General features: G+C 32.5%; 2 protein-coding genes across 2 annotated transcripts in view; one reads left to right on the top strand and one right to left on the bottom strand.

Moving 5' to 3' along the window:
• The window catches only part of prkag2a (protein kinase, AMP-activated, gamma 2 non-catalytic subunit a), an 84359-nt gene extending 78321 nt beyond the window's left edge, over positions 1-6038 (bottom strand). The window contains exon 1 of the mRNA XM_051097743.1: positions 5630-6038. Within this exon, the coding sequence (XP_050953700.1) occupies positions 5630-5760 (131 nt within the window). The 5' untranslated portion in view covers positions 5761-6038. The remainder of the gene's footprint in view (positions 1-5629) is intronic.
• Positions 6039-8075: 2037 nt separating this feature from the next.
• sh3glb1a (SH3-domain GRB2-like endophilin B1a) lies at positions 8076-21593 on the top strand. Its single transcript, XM_051098746.1, has 9 exons — positions 8076-8332; positions 9970-10111; positions 12061-12189; positions 12426-12559; positions 14860-14952; positions 18431-18520; positions 18629-18729; positions 20946-21165; positions 21238-21593. The coding sequence occupies exons 1-9, from the start codon at positions 8270-8272 to the stop codon at positions 21343-21345; spliced, it is 1080 nt and encodes a 359-aa protein (XP_050954703.1). The 5' UTR covers positions 8076-8269; the 3' UTR covers positions 21346-21593.
• Positions 21594-21936: the final 343 nt, after the last annotated feature.

The following is a 21936-nucleotide window of genomic DNA, read 5'->3' as shown; positions in this document are numbered from 1 at the left end:
TTCTATTTAAATATTTATTAAAATGTAATTTATTCCTGTGATTTCAAAGATGAATATTTAGCATCATTACTCCAGTCACAAGATCCTTCAGAAATCATTCTAATATTCTGATTTGCTGCTCAATAAAGTGTTTATTATTATTATAATGTTGAAAACAGTAGAATTTTTTCAGGTTTCTGCACAGAAAGTTCAGAAGAACAGCATTTATTTGAAATAGAAATCTTCTGTAACATTATAAATGTCTTTATCATCAATTTTGATTAATTTAAAGCATCCTTGCTAATTTAAAAATATTAATTTGTACAATTTATTTCCCCAAAAAATCAAATAAATGCTGATATTTGGATCTTTCTTTTCCTGAAAAAAATAAACAAAATTATTTTAAATATTAATAATAATAATAATAAACAATAATGTCAAATCAGCATATTAGAATGATTTCTGAAGGATCATGTGACACTAAAGACTAATGATGCTGAAAACTAATCTTTGATCACAGAAATAAATTAAATACATTCAAATAGAAAACTTATTTTAAATAGTAAAAATATTTTAAAATGTAACTGTTTTTGCTGTTTTGAATCAAATAAATGCAGGCTTGGTGAGCAAAGAGACTTCTTTAAAAACATTAAAAATCTTACTGTTCAAAAACTTTTGACTGGTAGTGTACTTAGACAAAAATGTATAAAATAAGTTGGCCATAACATGTAAATAATTTTCAGAATATCAGAATATTAATATCAGTGCATCCTTAATAATAAATACTTATTTTAATACACCAGCTTTACATTAAACTAACAAGCATGCAAAACAAACCAAATATAGCAACAAAGTTGAATAAAGCTGATAATTATAAGCATTTAATTAATTTAATAACTGAATCATACAGTTAATGTCAACCTCAGCCAATGATACCTTTCTCACTATTAGCACTACTTTTATTCCCATATCCGATGCATTTGTTATTCATTTTTTTCACAATTTTAAAATCCAAAACTGGCTAATTGCTTTTAACATCCTTTCTGTGTCTTCCTCATTACAACCATCCATTATGGCCTGACTCATGTTGCTCCTCAACATGCAAATCTTCTCTTGTCTCACAACAGGTCAGTCATATCCATGGTAACAGGATTGACTTTCAAAGCCTGAGACAGCAATTCCACTCCCGACTGATAGAAATGTGAGTAAAAGCCAAGAAAAATCAAACCCATGAGTTAGAATACAAATCAATGTCTTTGAAAATCTTTTCACAACATGAGAATCAACAGTGTTTGATTTCAACACCATGATCTCCCAACGTACAAACCGGTCAACAATAAAAATCCGAGTCAGTTTCCTTATCTAGGAAAGAAGGACCACAGCCAAAGTAGAAAAGCCATCTGTCCTGTAGACGGGAAGCTCAAGGCACCCCGCCTCCATATCCTCGGAGCCCGAGACCCGATTACAAGCCCATATTTGCAGGCTAGAGATCAGTACAAAATATTACCTCTGCGAACAAGCACTGGAAAGCGATCAAATAAATAACACCCCCTCAGATTCACAGAGTTACAGCTGTGCATTGAAATGCGAGCATTCGGGAATCCCATTAGTCGAATGCAGGGTTACTCCAAGAAGCAAGGACAGTCATAACTCACTGACATGATACAGCACCTCCCTTCACTAACATGGAGGTCAGTGGGGCAGGTCTGGGGATTTGTGTGTTTATGTCTAAATAAACTTAAATACAGGAAGGTAACAAGACAGCTTGCAGCTCTGTCTGTTTGTGTATGGATAAACAGAGAAAAATACACTGCAGGTAATGACCGAGGGAGAGATTCAGCCTGGCGTGGGTCTGCAAATCAATTTGAAACATGACAAACATCATCAAATTGCATCAGGCATGTCCAAGGCAACCATTCAGCATCTCACTGTTGCCATGAGTCACAAAAAGACACAATGTAGCAGCATATGTGATTCACAGACACAAAATACAAGCACTTGTTATGTTGAAGTTCTTTTGGTAGTGTTTACACAGACAGCAGGTTGTGTACAGATCAATTAAAGTACAATATTTGAGACTTGAAGACTCATTTTTACCCTCAGCAAACTCCGGAAGCACAAAAAAAATGATCATAAATAAATCTCAGGACACATATGGTCACACAAACGTGGGAATCCTTGTCAAAAAGTAGTGCGCTTTAGCATTTAACACAAAGGAGCACTTACACTTTAATATAAATGTTGTAGCCTACTTTAAAGTCAGTGTAAAGGCAATGCAGAGAATTGTTTCTAGACACATTATAAATGTCAGAAATGTATTGCTGAAAACACGTTACAAAGATTGTAAACTGTGTAACGTTAAAGCTAACTTAGTACTGAATTGTGGAGTTCAACCGTTTTTCACAATTTTTTTTTGTTCAGGATTTTTTGGGCGGGCCTGAAATCATGTCTTGATGACACACCCGGTTTTTACCGTGGGAACCCCCTACCGAAACGCGACTGGGCTAGTTTTAGGCTAGTTTTGAGTAGCAATTTTGCGTGTTTTGTTGTGAAAACCTGGCAACCCTGTGCCTGCTCATTCGCCAGTTACTGTCATCACCGTTAGTTACTACAGCCTATAGTTTGCTAGCTAGCTATGCCTTCATCACGTAAATACATTACCTGGTTGCGTAAAGTTACAAAACAGCTCCGTCATTCATTCAAGCTTGTAACGGTATTTGACAGTTGAGAAAGGCGGCAGCCGCGGCATTACAGCGAGTGGGCGTGGTTTCGGCGTCGCCAGCGGACACGCCCCCAGCGTTTGAATACTATTTATTTCTTCAATATTTTGATAACTTATTTTATTTACTTCGCGATTTTTTATAATTCAGATTTGGCTGGGCGGCTAATACATTTTCTGTGTTGTGACAAACTCAGAACACATATTTAATATTGCTTTACACGGACTTTAAAAGAATATATTTACATGCAAACTGTTTTCAGACACTTTGATATTATTTACAATTAAATGAAAAAGCATTAGACTTAAGTACATATTATATGTAATTTTATAATTCTGTTGTCTTTGAAATAGGTTAAAGTGAATTATCACATATAGTGAAAAGCACTTGTGGTAAAATAAAATATAGACTACCAGTCAAAAGTCTTTGAACGGTAAGATTTTTGATGTCTTTTAAAGAACTCTCTTCTGCTCACCAAGCCTGCATTTATTTAATCCAAAGTACAATGAAAACAGTAAAAAATTTGAATAGTATTTTTTTAAATAGTATTTTTACTATTTAAAAGAACTGTTTTTATTTTAAAATATTTAAAAATGTAATTTATTCCTGTGATTTCAAAGCTTAATTTTTAGCATCATTACTCCAGTCACATGATCCTTCAGGAATCATTCTAATATTCTGATTTGCTGCTCAAATTATTATTACATTGAAAACAGCTGAGTAGATTTTTTTCAGGCTTCTTTGATGAATAGAAAGTTCAGAAGACCAGCATTTCTCTGAAATAGAAATCTTTTGTAACATTTTAAATGTCTTTGACATCATTTTTTATCAGTTTAAAGTATCCTTGCTAAATAAAAGTATTAATTTTTATAATTTCTTTCCCAACATTTTTTACTGTTTTTGCTGTACTTTGTATCAAATAAATGCAGGCTTGGTGAGCAGAAGAGACTTAAAAAAAAAAAAAAAAAAAAACATTAAAAGTCTTACTGTTCAAAAACTTCTGACTGGTAGTGTACTTTAATTTTATTTTTATTAAAACTTTAAAGTATTACAAAAGATTAATAAATCAATAATTTAAAATGTACTTTAAAGTAATGCATTTAAATTTACATTATTACAAGGTGCACTTTTTAAGTGTGTACTCTGGTAAAGTGTTCTTTTATTTCTTTAATATCTAAGATTTAATAAGTGCATTACAAGTGCACATGCAATACAATTATGCACACTTCTTTGTCACAAGTCTGTAGTACAACATTGCAACAATTTCAGAATCTCAAATAACCAAAGTACACATCAAAAAGCATTCAGAAAGATATATTTGTGTCATTTTGATATTAATACAAAATGTAGGGAAATCACTGAACCTATTGCTTATGTACACAAAAGTGTATGCGGGTTCATCCGGGTTGATTACAATAAAAGTATGTGTATACATAGTAACAATGCTGACTTTGTGACCTTTAGTTTAGTCATTTATTTATAACATTTTAAGAGCAGTAAATGTGGTTAAAGACCCTAATAGTTTACCAATTCAAACTTGAATGACCATAAATGTCATATGTCAATATGACAGAGTTAATTTTGGACATTTTATGAGTGACAAGAAGTTCCAACCCTGATTTTTATATTAATCCTTGATGCAAGATTCATAAAACATTAAAAACCTATTCATGCATTCTGTTCAAGAAAGCCAGAGTAGCTATAAAGAGATATTTTTCAGTGGACATTTACAAAGTGTTCAACTCTATGGCTCAAGATTGTTTACCCTCACACATATTTCACATACACCTGTTAAAATGTCAGGAAACTGGCAAAAATGTCATGATGAAACAAATTATGCTTGCATGCCCATGCAGAACCTGCATTCTCTACCGATAAATATTGTTTATATATTCATAGGATTACTCAGTAATGACACTGATCTGATAATAACTGTAAACAGCTAATTAGCAGGTGATTACTCAGTGGCTCCAGCGCTGGAAGAAACAGAGACTTATGGCTCCATTACAGCTTGAACTGACTGAACCAAAATGCTGCTTATTGTACAGGGATTTATTTTAAATCTAATAATTATACCTACTTCTTATGCTATGCTATCTGTCACATATGTCGCTCTCACTATATATCTGTCTATACAGGATCAGTACTAATCTTTATTAGATCATAAAAAGACTTTGTGTTTCTATAATCATTCGTTTTAGGAAAACCACACATTAACTGATTGACATTTGTGGTTTTTGAAGCCATTAGAGATGATGACAGACTCCATGTTTAACTCAGTCAGGTGTGGCCAATTGAAATATGGTCCACACCTGGTCAAAACACATTCATTACTATTTATGTGAAAAGGTGGCTGATTTGAATATAATAATGCTTATTAGGATAGCAAGTGCTAACATTAATTATCTTGAGGAGCAAGAAACTTATCTGTTTAGCTAAAATACAGGTACATATGCAAACCATTATATCTAGCTAATATCTCAGAGACCATGCAGTATATGATGATAATGATAATAATACAAAACATAAATAAATACCATATTCATCTAAATTTATATTTATTATACTATATTTATATATTATATTTATTACTATAAAAAAACAATCATGATTAATCATATCCATATATATATATATATATATATATATATACATAAAACTTTTATTTTGGATGTGATTAATCGTGATTAATCCATTTAATTATAATAATAATAAATCTAATAAATACAAATAAAACGTAAATACATTTTTGCTGACAATTTTGCAAACATCGTCTGTTTAAATATGAATATATTAAATAAACACAAGACAAAAATATCTGAAATAAAAGTAATACAATTTACAGGTCATTTCGCAATGTCATTGCGAATATGAATTAAATATGATTGCCATTTCTGTGTTTGTATTATGTTCCAGTCCATGTCCACAACTTTCGGCTTTGGGAATCTGTGAGAAGAATCGTCAGATATGAACTTACAGGCATGTTTATCCGAAGCGATCTCCTTTTCTTTGAATTTTTCTTCTCATCTTTCTTCTTAGGATCCATTGCAGTGCTGCCCATCTCCCAAAATAATGTTTTTGTTCTTTGGCAAAACCTCACTTAACGCTGGCAACGAGAACAAAATTCATCGCTCCTACATATGAGAGCAACAGAATAATAATTATAAATAATATTAAAAATAGATTTTTACATTTATTTAATTAAGCTCTGGTACGAAATAATATCGTGTTCATTTCTGTCGGTGTCTGAAAAAACACTTGCACCCTCAGCTGCAAGCGCACGAACAGAAAAGGTGTAGATTATAAGATGCTCTCCGGTTCTCTGTGTGGAAGCATCAGTGTGCGTGTGTATCGAGCATGGTGAAACGGCGCCGCATCCTCCTGTCAGTCAAATGACGTGGAGTGAGGGGGGGCGTGGCTACGAGTAATATTCAGTTACTACGGTTACAAGCGCGGATGCTGCAGTGATCAGAAACAAGGTACGAAGAAAAAACTCATTAACTATAAAAACACGCGATTGCTTGCTCCAATTAATACGTAACAACTTGTCTACCTGACCTTTATAAAAAATAGAACACAACCTATCACTTAAAATAGATACTTTTCTTTATATCCTTCTATATTTATCAGTATATAGATGTAATAAAAGATCTGAAATCCCTATTTAAACAACAGATGGGTTGAATATTAACATCAATGGCCTATAAATAAACTTGACATTTAATATGACGCGATTTATTTTAAGTATACCAAATGTCATAACCTTCCTTGATCCTTTTCATTCTTCTGTTATTAAAGTCTTATCTCTAAATTACAGGCAGGTGAGTCGAATTCAAAACACATGAATTAAGAACACTAGCCTACTGTTCTTAAATGCTGCCATCTAGCGATGATAACCATGCTGTGAGACGAAAATACTTACCACACACAGGAAATACTGCTTTTCACACTGAACGACAAACTAAAAAGGTCATTTAAAGGTCAGTATTTAAGTATTGGCATATATAGGCTAACTTAATTGTTTAATGTTTACATATCAATAAAAGCAGTGTCAGTGTCAAAGCAATGTCAGTCAGATAGATAGATAGTCAGATAGACAGATAGATAGATAGATAGACAGACAGACAGATAGAACAACAGAACAATTGATGGATAGACAGATAGAATGATAGATAGATAGATAGATAGATAGATAGATAGATAGATAGATAGATAGATAGATAGATAGATGACAAATGATAGATAGATAGACAGACAGACAGACAGATAGAACAACTGATGGATAGACAGATAGATAGATAGATAGATAGATAGATAGATAGATAGATAGATAGATAGACAGATAGATAGATAGATGACAAATGGATAGATAGATAGATAGACAGATGATAGATAGATAGATAGATAGATAGATAGATAGACTGACAGATGATAGATAGACTGACAGATGATAGATAGATGATAGATGATAGATGACAAATGGATAGATAGACAGATGATAGATAGATAGACAGACAGACAGATAGAACGATAAAACAATAGATAGACAGACAGACAGACAGATAGATAGATAGATAGATAGATAGATAGATAGATAGATAGATAGATAGATAGATAGATGACAAATGGATGGATAGATAGATAGACAGATGATAGACAGACAGACAGACAGACAGATGATAGATAGACAGATAGATAGATAGATAGACAGACAAACAATAGATAGTTAGTTAGATAGATAGACAGATAGATAGATAGATAGACAGAAAGACAGATAGATAGATAGACAGATAGACAGACAGACAGATGATAGATAGTTAGTTAGATAGATAGACAGACAGATAGATAGATAGATAAATAGATAGATAGATAGACAGACAGACAAACAGAAAGACAGACAGATAGATAGATAGATAGATAGATAGATAGATAGATAGATAGATAGATAGACAGATAGATGACAAATGCATAGACAGACAGAAAGACAGACAGACAGACAGACAGATAGATAGACCGATTGATAGATGTAAACAACCCACCATCATCTTGCATACTACTCTGTAGACCCGTAGAGGGCGCTATACACAAATAATTACATAGACAAACACACATCCTGATTAAAGTTTAACTACATAAGAAAAGAGCTCAGCATGACAGCTTGACAAAATAAAAACATGCTACGCAAGTCTCAAACCTCAAGCAACAAGTCTGACTAACTATGGCAGTCTGGGCTCTAAAACACAATATCCCGGATGTATATGCCACGCAACAGAATATTAATAAAAAATTATTCAGTGAAAAGTCCCGACAGCGCATTATTTGATATAATGTTAATGATATTAGCACACATATGATGATACCGGACACTTTTTGTGGTCCAAGTCCGGTTCTGTGCTTGCAGTAATCAGATCTGTGGGTGGTTCTTCCTCTTCTCTGCCGGCTGTCGCTTCAGTCATACTTTTACAAAAAACCCGGCCGTTGTAATAAAGGACAAAATTGATGCCATCACATTTATTTAAACCATCCCGACGTGCGCACTCCTTTTTAATAAATAGTTTTATATAGAAAGGATGGATTTTAACGTGAAGAGACTGGCAGCGGACGCTGGTACTTTATTCAGTCGGGCGGTGCAAGTAAGTGCCAATTCAGATTCGCTGTGAAGACGCTTAAAGTTTTTATTTAAGTTTTGTTTCAACACTTTGATCCTAAACGCTTGCGTTTTGGGGCAATAAGGCGCTTTGGGGGAATTTTAATGTACTGGAATTCTGTGTCTTCCTTTCTCTCTTACTCAGGGCCTTTCTTTCTCTCTCGTACTATAAATCTGTTTTGTTCATTGCACTGAAATGTCTTATTTTTCATTTTACTGCAAAAGCAAACATTAAATGCTTAGTTATGACGATTAGGTATGTAAACTTTGTTACATGGCCAAAATATAGTGATAGTTTCACTTTTTATCCAGGTTCGGTTTGTGAGGCTAACGCTAACGGGCTAAAGAGGAGTTTAATCCGGCAGAGCTCAGCACTTCCACACACAAAGGCTGTGTCTCAAAACCTACCGAGCGGTCTAGCTAGACAACATTTTTAACCATCAGCATAGAGATCATATTTGTGATATTTGCTGATGACGTGTAAAAAAACGCGGATATGATGCCTAAAAATGCTGCTAACTAGGATTTGAGACACAACCACTCACATAACACTTTGCAAAACAGACACCTCAGTGTGTTCATCAAGCGTCAAACACTTAATACGCCTGTTATTGGTATAATTTTAAAAGTAGATACATGTTTGGACACTTTTTTTCATTTAAATCAGTCAGGAATACTTTTAAGTATACATTTATTTTGTGTTTTGTTGTTGTGTAACTATACTACCAGTCAAAAGTTTTTGAACAGTAAGATTTTTAATGTTTAAAGTACAGCAAAAACGGTACAATTTTGAAATATTTGTACTATTTAAAATAACTGTTTTCTATTTGAATGTATTTTAAAATGTAATTTATTTGTGTGATTTCAAAGCTGAATTTTTTGGCATCATTACTCCAGTCACATGATCCTTCAGAAATTATTCTAATATTCTGATTTGCTGTTCATTAAACATGTATTATTATCATTATTATCAATATTTAAAGCAGCTGAGTACATTATTACATTATTATGTTAAAAACATCTGAGTAGATTTTTTTTTCAGGTTTCTTTGAATAGAAAGTTCAGAAAAACAACATTTACCTGAAAATATTTTTTGTAACATTATATCTTTATCATCACTTTTGATCAATTTAAAGCATTCTTGCTTAATAAAAGTATTAGTTTCTATGATTTCTTTCCCCCCATATATATATATATATATATATATATATATATATATATACACTGACAAAGCTTTTTATTTCAAATAAATGCTGATATTTGGATTTTTCTACTCAAAGAATCCTGAAAATAATGTACTCCACTGTTTTAAATATTGATAATAATAATAAATGTTTATTGAACAGCAAATCGGCATATTAGAATGATTTCTGAAGAAGTAGTGATGCTGAAAATTAATGACATTTTAAAATATATTCAAATAGAAAGCGGTTATTTTAAATAGTAAAAATATTTCACAATGTTACTGCTTTTGTTGTATTTTCGATCAAATAAATGCAGGCTTGGTGAGCAGAAGAGACTTATTTAAAAAAAGAAAACATTAAAAATATTACTGTTTAAAAACTTTTGACTGGTAGTGTTCTCCTCGAATTTTAAAAAATGTTATCTTGTCTTTACAAACAGTTCACAGAAGAAAAATTCGGCCAGGCTGAGAAGACCGAGTTGGATGCACACTTGGAGAATCTCCTCACCAGAGCTGAAACCACTAAACACTGGACAGAGAAGATTTTAAAGCAGACTGAAGTGTTACTGCAACCAAACCCAAGTAAGATCCATTTCAGTGATCAGATGATTCGTTAGCAATGACATCTGCATCTAATTAGAGATTCTAGTGTTTGTCATTTGTATGTGATATAACAGTACAATTTAATTAACATTTTTCTCTCAGAAAGTTCATCTTCCTTGGATAAAATATCATCATAGTGTTCAAATTTCACAGTAATGTCAGAAAGTCTCTATAACTATAACTACAGCTGCTTTCCTCACTATGGTGCCACAACACTTTAAAAAAAATCAGCAGGACAGAGAAACACTCGCACAGCAGGAGGGGACAAACAGCTGGTCTAAACACAGAACTAGCACGCACACCTGTCGACTCAATCACATCTAGAAAATCACAGTCCGTTACTTTTTGTTGTATTTAGAGATTGCTTTGCAGGGATGAAACTGTGATGCTTTTAGTATTTATTAGGGCTGTCAAACAATTAATCGTGATTAATGGCATACAAAATAAAAGTTTGAGTTTGCCTAATATGTGTGTATATGTATTTATTATAAATTTTACATAAGTTATATTATATATAAATAAAAATATTTAGTACATAAATAACATAAGTCTCTTAAAAAAAAAAAAAAAAAAAAAAAAAAAAAAAAAAAATATATATATATATAAATATATGTAAATATTATATGTATATAAATATTATCTATAAAAAAAATATATATATATATATATATATATATATATATATATATATACACTACCGTTCAAAAGTTTGGGGTCAGTAAGACTTGTAATAGTCTTTAAAGAAGTCTCTTATGCTCATCAAGGCTGCATTTATTTGATTAAAAATATAGAAAAAAACAGTAATATTGCAAAATGTTTTTACAATATAAAATAATGTTTTTTTTATTTTAACATACTTTAAGAGAATTTATTCCTGTGATGAAAAGCTGAATTTTTATCAGCTGTTACTCCAGTCTTAAGTGTCACATGATCCTTCAGAATCATTCTAATATGCAGATTTATTATTAGAATGATCAATGTTGGATAATATCAACAGTTGTGCTGCCAAATATGTTTTGGAACCTGTGATTTTTTTTTTTTTTTTTTTTTCAGGATTCTTTCATGAATAACAAGTTTAAAAAGTACAGTGTTTATTCAAAATATAAATATTTTATAACAAAGTAAATTATTTATTATTAACTTTTAATAAACTTTTAATTATTAACTTAATACATCCTTGGTGAATAAAAGTATTAATTTCTTAAAAAAAAGAAACAATAAAAATGTACTGACCCCAAACTTTTGAACGGTAGTGTATATAAGTTAAAATATTATTGAACACCACTGAATCTTCTAAAAACATAAAGATACACCAATGAGATTGATCAGGTAAAAAAAGTAGCTTTTTTTATATATAGTGTACTTATAAATATTTGAATTAGTCTTTGTATGTAAAAAAAAAACCTTTACCTGTGACCCAGGAACACAAAACCAGTCTCAAGGGGCAATTGTTTTTATTGAGATTTATACATAATCTGAAAACTGAATAAATAATCTTTGCATTGATGTATGGTTGTTAAGGATAGGACAATATTTGGCCGAGATACAAATATTTGAAAATCTGTAATCTGAGGGTGCAAAAAATTCAAAATACATAGAAAATCGCCTTTAAAGTTGTTCAAATGAAGTTCTTGGCAGTGCATATTGCTAATCCAAAATTAAGTTTTGTTATATTTACGGTAGGAAATTTACAAAATATCTTCATGGAACATGATCTTTACATAATATCCTAATGATTTTTGGCATAAGAGAAAAGATAATTTTGACCCATACAGTGTATTTTTGACCATTGCTATAAATATACTTGTGCTACTTATGACTGGTTTTGTGATCCAGGGTCACATATATAAACAGAATCAACCAATTTAAGAGTTTAATAGTTACATAGGTTTCCATTGTAATGTTATTGATATTATCTGCATTTTCAGATGTCAGAATAGAAGAATTCCTGTATGAAAAACTGGACAAAAAGGTGCCCACACGGATGAACAACCATGAGCTTCTGGGTCAGTCCATGATCGACTCTGGGAATGAATTTGGGCCTGGAATGGCCTACGGTAAGCATCAAACACGAGTGCAGCATAGTGACCCAATTACCCATAGTACCTCATTCAATAATAGTAGTCCATTGCTGTGTGCCAATGCCCCGTTTTCACTTGCTTGAACATAAACGCCTACTAAAGCACTAGTTGTCTGTGAATTAGATGTGAAAGCCCATTTACTGTTATGAGAATAGCCTCTAGGCGTCTCAGAATTTTGTTAGAATATTGATTCGGTCTGTTTCTGTCCACAGGAAACGCTCTGATAAAGTGTGGTGAGACGGAGAAGCAGATTGGAGGAGCAGAGCGAGAGTTCATTCAGAGCTCTGCCATCAATTTCCTCACACCTTTCCGCAACTTTTTAGAAGGAGACTTCAAGACTATATTGGTGAGATCAGCCAACCCTAACAACACATGGATTTAAAAAAAAAAAAAAAAAAAATTGTAGGAAACATTGCTATTTACATGAGCGTTCATATATATACACTGGCATTCAAAAGTTTTGGATCAGCAAGATTTGTAATGTTTTTTTTTTTTCTTTTTTTTAAGTTTGTTATGCTCATCAAGGCTGCATTTATTTGATCAAAAATCCGGGAAAAAATAGTAATATTGTTATATTACTATTATTTTAATGTAAAGTAACTGTTTTCTGTGTGAATATGTTTTAAAATGTAATTTATTCCTGTGATGCAAAGCTGAATTTTCATCATCATTACTCCAGTTTTTAGAGTCACATGATTCTTCAGAAATAATTTTAAAATGATGATTTATTCCTGATTCCTGAAACAGATTCAGGATTTTTAATAAATAAAAGGTTAAAAAGAACACCATTTATTTAAAATAGAAATATTTTCGAACAATATAAACTGCCGTTTAAAAGTTTGTGGTTGGTAAATTTTTCTTTTTTTTTTTTTGGAAGAAATTAATGCTCTTATTTCTCAAGGATGAGTTAAATTAATAAAAAGTGATAGCAAAGACTTACATTGATAGAAAAGATGTTGAATAATAACTTCTTAATAACTTTTTATTCATCAAAGAATCCTGAAAAAAGTATCACAGGTTCCAAAAAATATTAAGCAGCACAACACTGATAATAAAAGTAATAAATCAGCATATTAGAATGATTTCTGAAGGATTGTGCGACACTGAAGTGTGGAGTAATGACAGATGAAAATTAAAAAAATAAAAATTAAATAAAAAATATGTTAAACTTTAATATTTCACTCATTACTGTTTTTTTCTGTATTTTTAATTAAGTAAATTCAGCCTTAATGAACATAAGAGAATTCTTTAAAAAACATTATATATATAAAACTCAACATTAATGCATTAAAGTGATAAAAAAAATATAGGACAGTAATAACTTTTACATTCATATTTCAAATAATACTGTTTTTTTTAAGCAGCATAACTGTTTTAAACATTAATTAAAAAAATAAATAAATTAAGTAATAAATGTTTCTTGAGCACAAAATCAGCATATTAAAATGATTTTTGAAGAATCATGTGACACAGAAAATTCAGCTCTGCCATCACATGAATAAATGACAATTATTTCATTATTTTAAAATATATGGGGGAAAAACAGTAATTTTAAACTGAAATATTTTTTTATAACATTACTGTTTTTGCTGAATTTTACAGGATAAGAGACTTATTTCAGAAAGTCAAAATTCATACTGAGATTAAACTCGGTAAACTGAGATGCATAAAATCAGATTTTGATTCAATTTTTAAACCATATATGGATTTGCTTTGTAAGTTTTCACCACTGAATAAAAAAGGTTATTGCAACTTTTTATTTCACAATTCTGACTTTTTGTCAGAATTATGAGATATAAACTCAAAATTGTAAGTTATAAAGACAGAATTGTGAGGTATAAACTCACAATTCTGACTTTAATTCTCAGAATTGAGCAATATGAACTCACAATTGTGAGAAATAAATTTAAAATTCTTTTTTTTTTCTTGCAAATGCGAGTTTGTGTCTTGAAATTTGGACTTTTTTTCTCGCAATTCTGAATTTTTTCTCAAAATTGTAAGATATAACCTCGCAATCGTGAGTTATAAAGTCCAATTTTAAGGGGGAAAAGACTGATGTTCTCAGAATTACATTAAGTTATTATTCTGACTTAATAACTTGCAATTGCGTGTTATAAAGTTAGAATTTTGAGATTCTAAGAAAAAAAGAAGCAGAATTAATTTTATATCTTTTATATTCTTTATATTCTAGTAATTCTGATTTTATTTCTCAGTATTGCATTACATGTTAACAGGTCATCAAAATCGCAAGTTATATCATGCAATTCTGACTTCATTTCTGAGAATTACGAGTTTATATCATGCAATTCTGAGAAAAAAAGTCAGAATTGTGAAATAAAAAGTAGCAATGTCCTTTTTTTATTCGGTGGCAGAAAGGGGCTTCCATAGCTTTTGTAAAAATGTGTGTGTGTGAGTTTTTTTTGCCATTAAAACTAAAGAAAACTAAATTGATTTGATTTGGATACACTAAAAAAGACTAATTTTGCAATCTGTCTGAATAAAAACTATAGTTTGTTGTTTTGTTAAAAGGTCAAAAACCATCCAGATGTGTGTAAAGCTGCAACAGGTTTAACTTAAAGAACTTCTGAAGGTATTTTACAACAAAAATCAAACTTTAACAAGCAAAACTCAACTATTCCTCTACAGAAAGAGCGCAAACTGCTTCAGAACAAACGACTGGACCTTGATGCCGCGAAGACCAAGCTAAAGAAAGCCAAAATGGCTGATGCCAGAGCTCTGGTGAGTTATTATTGCTTGTACACAAGTTAGAATTGCAATTTCCTATTGAAACGTCTTTACAAATATAAGCTACAGCCTAGACAACTAGTAATCAGAGACTTGCGGAAATGCGTCTCTTCACTCTCTTTTATTTTTGTGTCGGCACTCGGTAGCCCCTCACAACTACCCCTCCACCAGGGGACGCTGGCTATGTTGCCAATTTCTCCTTCATGGTGAATTTCCTCCATGTGAAGTGGCTGAAGGTTGGTCTATGTGTTTCACTTGAGTGCCAAGCACTGTTCTGCTTCAGGAGAGCCACCTTTAAGACGCACTAGTTCCTCTTCAAGCTGTTGATTAAGCTCTTTTGTCCCGGATATTAGCAGCGTGTGTGTTCCCAGGTTCCTTTTTTGTTGTGCATATAGAGTTTGGAAAGAGGATATCCATGTTTGCTCAACATCGTGATGACATTTCAAAACTGCTCTTCGCTCTTGGCCCCAGTTTCAAAAGAGAAGTAAAGAAGTGCTTCAAGATCTCCTCATGACTAGCACTCATCCTACACACACACACACATGTATATATATATATATATACACCCACTTAAACCCATCAGTACCCAAACAAACAGCTGCCTTCTTCCAAATATGGGAAGTGTTTTGTTTGCTTCGATTCGCTGTGAATTGCACAAGTAATTTTTCAGCGAGTTTCTGCAAATAGTTCATTTTCCCTGCAGTGGTAGTGATTTGTGTTGAATCCTTATTCATGCTAACCATAGTTTTTGACAAAATACCATGTTTTGATGATTATTACTATGATAAAATTGTGTTAGCTTGGTATGTGTATTACTATAATCAAAATAAGAAAATGAGTCTCAAAGTGTCTGTTTGAAAATATCACATAATTTTTTTAAGTTTTAAAGGGGTCACCGGACGCAAAGTTCACTTTTACATGTTGTTTGAACATTAATGTGTGTTGGCAGTGTATGTACACATCTAACCTATAATTATAAAATTATCCATGCAGTGGTTTTTAATTAATCTGTAAAAATAATATCCCCTTTTTCAAATGTGGCGTCACACAGACAGAGGCTGCTTCCACGATAGTTGATTGACATGAGCCTCTTACCTCAGACTGTCTCTAAATCAGCTGTATTTTGCAGAGCTCATTTTGACACGGTAAAAAGGGTGTTGTTTTACACTACCATTGAAAAATTTTAATCAAAGTATATTATAGACTTTTCATTAAGACCCTAAAATCATATCAACTTGTGGAAAATGGGCATCCGATGACCCCTTTAATTACAATAACTAAACCAAAATAATAATTACATTATTGTACATTATTGTAATTATTGTATTTAATTACAATAACCAAAAACTGGTATTTTGGTAGAAACTTTGGTTGCTATGTTAGCTGCTATTAGATGTTTAGTGTTAACGTTCAGGTCTGTCTCTTAATATATTATTGATGTTTTCAAATGCTGTGCAGATGTGGGCAGAGGAAGTGACAACGGTAAGAAGAATGTTCTGAATGTTCAGACATTTTGGTTCAGCTGTGAATCTTGGCACTAATGTAAAAAGTGCAATCTGTGTCGTGATGTGTTGCTTTCTTCAGTGCAAAACTGGAAATAGACCAGTTGGACTTCATTGCTTAATGTGTCTGTTTTAGCATTTTGTGTTTACAGGGCTTTTTTCTGTGTCTGTAGTTTCCAACATCATTTTAAGTTTTCAGTGTCATATGTGACCCTGGACCACAAAACCTCTTAATTAGCATGGGTATATTTGTAGCAATAGTCAAAAATGCATTCTATGGGTCAAAATTATCAAAATTATTTTCGTTTATGCCAAAAATCATTAGGATATTAAGTAAGATCATATTCCATGAAAATATTTTGTAAATTTTCTACCATAAATGTATCAAAACTTATTTTTTGTTTAGTGATATGCATCGCTAAGAAGGTGGTTTTCTCAATATTTTTAATTATTTTCTTTTTTTTTTTTTTTGAACCCTCAGATTTTAGATTTTCAAATAGTTGTATCTCAACCAAATAGTGTAATATCTTAAGAAACCATATATCAAAGGTTATTTATTTTTTTTAAAAATCGACCCTTATGACTGGTTTTGGGATCCAGGATCACATATAGGATTCCTCACAATGCATAGTCAAAAACAGCAAAATATCCTGTTCTAGGCAATCTAAAGAACTTTTCTTTCAAATTTAGTAATGTGCTAAGGTGTTAGGTTGCAAACTAGAAATACAAAGTAAATGCAAGGTCCACACAAAGAAATCTTGCATGTCACTGACTTTACTGAGGTTGACTGGTTTATCACTTGTTTTTTTTTTATATATATATATATATATATATATATATATATTTATAATGACCACACCAGTATTATTTTAGTAGTATTCTTTTAGTTAATAATGTTTTGAATTTTAAATAGTTCTTATGTATATTTTCAGTTTTTCATTTTGATTCACTTTTATTATTTTATTTGTTTTTATTAGTGTTTTAACTATTCTGTTAGTTAATAATATTTTTAATTTTGAATTATGTAGATTTTTTTTTTATTTTTTTTAAGTTTTAGTAATTTTTCTGTCATTTCAATTAGTTTATTAATTTTTATTAGTCTTTTAACTTTGACTATTATTTTAGTATTCTTTTAATATTTTGAATTTTGAATAGTTTTTATGTATATTTTATCATAATTTTAGTTTAAAGGTTTATTAATTTTTCTGTCATTTTTTTATTAGGGGATTTAATTAGTCTTTTAATTCTTATTACGTTTGACCACACCAGTATTGTTTTAGTATTCTTTTAGTTTAAAATATTTTGAATTGTTTTTATGTATATTTGTTTTTGTTTTAATTTTTGTGTTTCTGTTTTTTGTTTTCTGTTATTTTTAGTAGGTTTTTTTTTTTTTTTTTTTTTTACTTTTTCAGTTTTAGTCATTTTAGCACTTAAGTTATAACTAAAAGTTATTTTATTTTAAGTAGTTTCCATGTAGCATTTCTGATTTTGTAAGTTTTTCCATCTAATATTTAATTTCAGCTTTATGTCATTACCAAAAATAATTTTATTTGTTTAAGTTAACAACACACTGCATCCAAAATCCCCATATTTCCCTCATACGCTATTCACTTCCTAATCTCAGCAGAAGCACTACTTTTCACACACAGGAAGTACACATATTCAGACACGGGTTAAAGATACAACTTCTCAAGAGAATTTATGCAGAGCTTCCTTAATACCGACTAGCTGACTGCTCATCTATCAGCTAGTAAAATACATCGCTACGACTCCAGAAGATTGTTTTCTCTATAAAACCTCTCAACAACATCTGTATGAAAACACACCGGCTGTTTTTCGGTTCCCAGGTGCTTTGTTCCCTTTGAACAATGTGAGGTCTTTTAAGTGCACCAGTTGTGATGAATCTCACATCTTCCACTTGCCTCAGTTGTATATGTGAAACATTCATTGTCTCTCTCTTTCTCTTTCAGGCTGAGCAAGACCTAAAAATGACACAGAGTGAGTTTGACAGACAGGCAGAGATCACCAGGCTTCTTCTGGAAGGAATCGGCAGTACGCATGTGAGCTCAGCTGAAAACCTGCCGCCCAATACAGTTTTATTCTACAATCCCAAAGTCTGATCTATAACAAACCATATAATATTTCCCCCAACCTTCTTCTTGTCCCAGGCCCATCATCTCCGCTGTCTAAATGACTTTGTGGAGGCTCAGATGACATATTACGCCCAGTGTTACCAATACATGGTCGACCTCCAAAAGCAGCTGGGAAAGTAAGACATTTTTATCAGTATGTATTTTTACTGTATGATTATACGGAAGTGGACTTCTCCTTTCAGGGAGTTTGTAAATGAGGTACTGATTTAATACAACAGTTAAATACAAGAAGTTAATATTAAGTGACTTACATTGTCTGACTGTCACTATTGCTCGATTTTGCTCTATTTTGTCGTTAAAAATAGTCTAAAACAACTCACAACCAAGCCGCTGCACATCTCCATTCAAACACAGCGGTGTTTAGTTTATGAATGAATGTGCGTTCAGGAGAAGTCCACTTCCAGAACAACAATTTACAAATAATTTACTCACCCCCTTGTCATCCAAGATGTTCATGTCTTTCTGTCTTCAGTTGTAAAGAAATTATGGTTTTTGAGGAAAACATTTCAGGATTTTTCTGCATATAATGGACTTCGTTGGTGCCCCGAATTTGAACTTCCAAAATGCAGTTTAAATGCAGCTTCAAAGAGCTCTAAGCGATCCCAGCCGAGGAAGACGGGTCTTATCTAGCGAAACAATCGGTCACTGTTTTCGAAAAATAAAAATTTGTATACTTTTTAAGCACAAAAGCTTGTATAGCACAGGCTCTGGGGTGCACGTCCACGGGTCGTTCTTGAATGATTCGTTCATTTTGATGTGACTTGGGAAGAACGAGTCGTCTCGGGGAGTGATTCGTTCAGTTGCACAACATCCTATTAGGTTCTGTAGTGGAATTAGTTCACCTGTTTCGAGTCTTTGTTTTTTGAATCGTTCGTTCGTTCATCTTATGGGGCTGTCACGTGATGCTGATTTTGTTAAAATTAACGAAATGACTCGCAAAAAGTTACGTTCATTTTGCTGAACAAGACTCAAAGGTCCGAGTCGGTAAAATGATCCGAACTTCCCATCACTACTACGAATCATGTCTTCGAATCACCAGAAGTTCATCGTCTGTGTACTCCGGCTCAAAAAGGTAGAGTATGTTGAAAAACTGCATGTTATTTTCTCCTTCAACTTCAGAATCGTCCGACATCGTTGTACCTTTTTGTTTGTAAACAGCATTTGACTTATTTGCACTTTCTTAGACTTTGGGCGTTCGCTTTGTAAACAGTGGGTCTGTAGTTCCGCCTACGTTCTGCATGACCTTGCGACGTGATTCAATAGTATGTGAACGCGCAACCCAGAGCCTGTGCTACACAAGCTTTTGTGCTTAAAAAGTATACAAATTTCTATTTTCCACAAAAAAAAAAAGAGCAATCGTTTCCACTAGGTAAGACCCTTCTTCCTCGGCTGGGATTGTTTAGAGCCGTTTGATACTGCATTTAAACTACATTTTGGAAGTTCAAAATCGGGGCACCAGTGAAGTCAATTATCGAAAAATCCTGAAATGCTCAAAAACCATAATTTCTTCACAACATGACATGAACATCTTGGATGACAAGGGGGTGAGTAAATTATTTGTGAATTGTTGTTCTGGAAGTGGACTTCTCCTTTAATCTAGTCAATGAATAAATTTCCCATTCATAAAGAGTCACTTGCATTCATGAATGAATTAGCCATTCAAACGAATGGAATGATTTGGTAATTAAATCAGTGACTTGCTGCCACCTACTGGCAGTTTCACTTTTAAAGTATCTTTTCAGTTATTTAAATCATTTAATATTTCTGTATTCAAAATTTTATATTTAAAACATAAACATAAACATCTCAACATGAGTTTATGAATTTAACTGCACTCATGCCACCTCTGAGCCTTATTAAACATATGAAAATACACCTACAAGCCACTTCTGTGTTTTTCTGTGGCACCTTTGTAGTACAAACAAATTGTGTTAGTACTGATTTCATTTGATTGGTAACTTATTCTACTTGTTCTTATTCAGTTTTAATTAGAAATTTTAAAATGCTTAAAAACATATATATATATATATATATATATATATACATTAAATTTGACATAAAAGATGACAATTTTAATAAAGTTAGAAAAATGCCATTACAAAGGTAAAAACAAAATTACCCTGTTAATCGCTTTAAGGAGTCAAATATCACCTCGTAATGGGAAGGCTAATTTTTTTTTAATCAGATTTTTTTGATTATTGATTAGAAGGTGCTTCTGAAATTCTGACTGTGCTTCTAGATTTTTTTAAGTTAGGAGCACAAGTACTCCTAAAGAGAAGAGTAAGCGTAGAACCCTGTATATAACTCATCCGGACTTTCTTTTCTCCTCCAGCTTTCCTTCGGCTTTCTCTTCCAACAACAACCAGTCAACCAGTGGCGCGGCTAGTGTCTCCATACCCGTCCTGCCACTCTCAACTTCTCTTCCTGCCAGCTCAGCTAACGCGTCTTCAGGTTTCACCGAACTGCAAAACTTCAGCGGGAGTCGCAAAGCACGGGTGCTGTATGATTACGACGCTGCGGGCAGCAAAGAGCTCTCGTTATTGGCCGATGAGGTGGGCGGCGCATTTTTATTTTGTACAACAGTCTTTCAATTTGAATTCCTACTAACTTGTCTCTTATTTTAGGTGATCATGGTGAGCAGCGTTCCAGGCATGGACTCTGATTGGCTGATGGGCGAACGTGGGAATCAGAAGGGAAAAGTGCCTATTACTTATTTGGAGCTGCTAAATTAAGAGAAACCAGAACCAAAACGAAAAGTTTAGTGTATTCCAGCTGTGCTGCGTACCGTATATGCAACCTTGACGTCTTGTGCTGCTCACACACAACAGTATTTTATCAGACGTGACGTCTTGCGGTTCCAAAATGGGACGAGGTTCTAACCAGACGAGTGTTTACAGATTAAATAATGCAGATTTTTTTTGTTTAAAAATGCTTTTGATGTGACATGCCTTGATTTCATAGAAAAAAAAAAAACAAGCAAGAGTCTTATTTGAGTATTTACATGCGTTTACAACAAGTAAGTATTAAGACTGATTGTCATTTTAATGTTTTTAAAGCGGTTTCCATTATGTACATGAGCTCATTTCAGGTTCTAGAACATTTCAGAGGAATTCCTGTTGAGGTGGAGACGTAAATATGCCATAATTTATTTTCAGGGTCTCGTATACGGCCCCACCGTAGCTGACATGTGCCTCAACTATTATCTTCCGCGGTTTACGTTTCTCTTTGTGTTAAAAGGTTGAGCACACAAAGAAAATGCTTTATTTGCACGCAGACAGCCTTTCCTGTTACACATTATGCCGTCTTCAAAAACCACATTTAGC

This window comes from Labeo rohita, chromosome 24, assembly GCF_022985175.1.
Source record: "Labeo rohita strain BAU-BD-2019 chromosome 24, IGBB_LRoh.1.0, whole genome shotgun sequence".
In the NCBI taxonomy this organism is placed as follows: Eukaryota; Metazoa; Chordata; class Actinopteri; order Cypriniformes; family Cyprinidae; genus Labeo; species Labeo rohita.
This window is presented reverse-complemented; position numbering and strand designations above follow the sequence as displayed.

Bases quoted from the DNA above. Each gene is read 5' to 3' on its own strand.
- sh3glb1a (XM_051098746.1), top strand. From the start codon at position 8,270: ATGGATTTTAACGTGAAGAGACTGGCAGCGGACGCTGGTACTTTATTC. The intron at 8,333-9,969 runs GTAAGTGCCAAT...CTTTACAAACAG, and splicing joins TATTCAGTCGGGCGGTGCAA to TTCACAGAAGAAAAATTCGG. The intron at 18,730-20,945 runs GTAAGACATTTT...TTTCTCCTCCAG, and splicing joins CTCCAAAAGCAGCTGGGAAA to CTTTCCTTCGGCTTTCTCTT.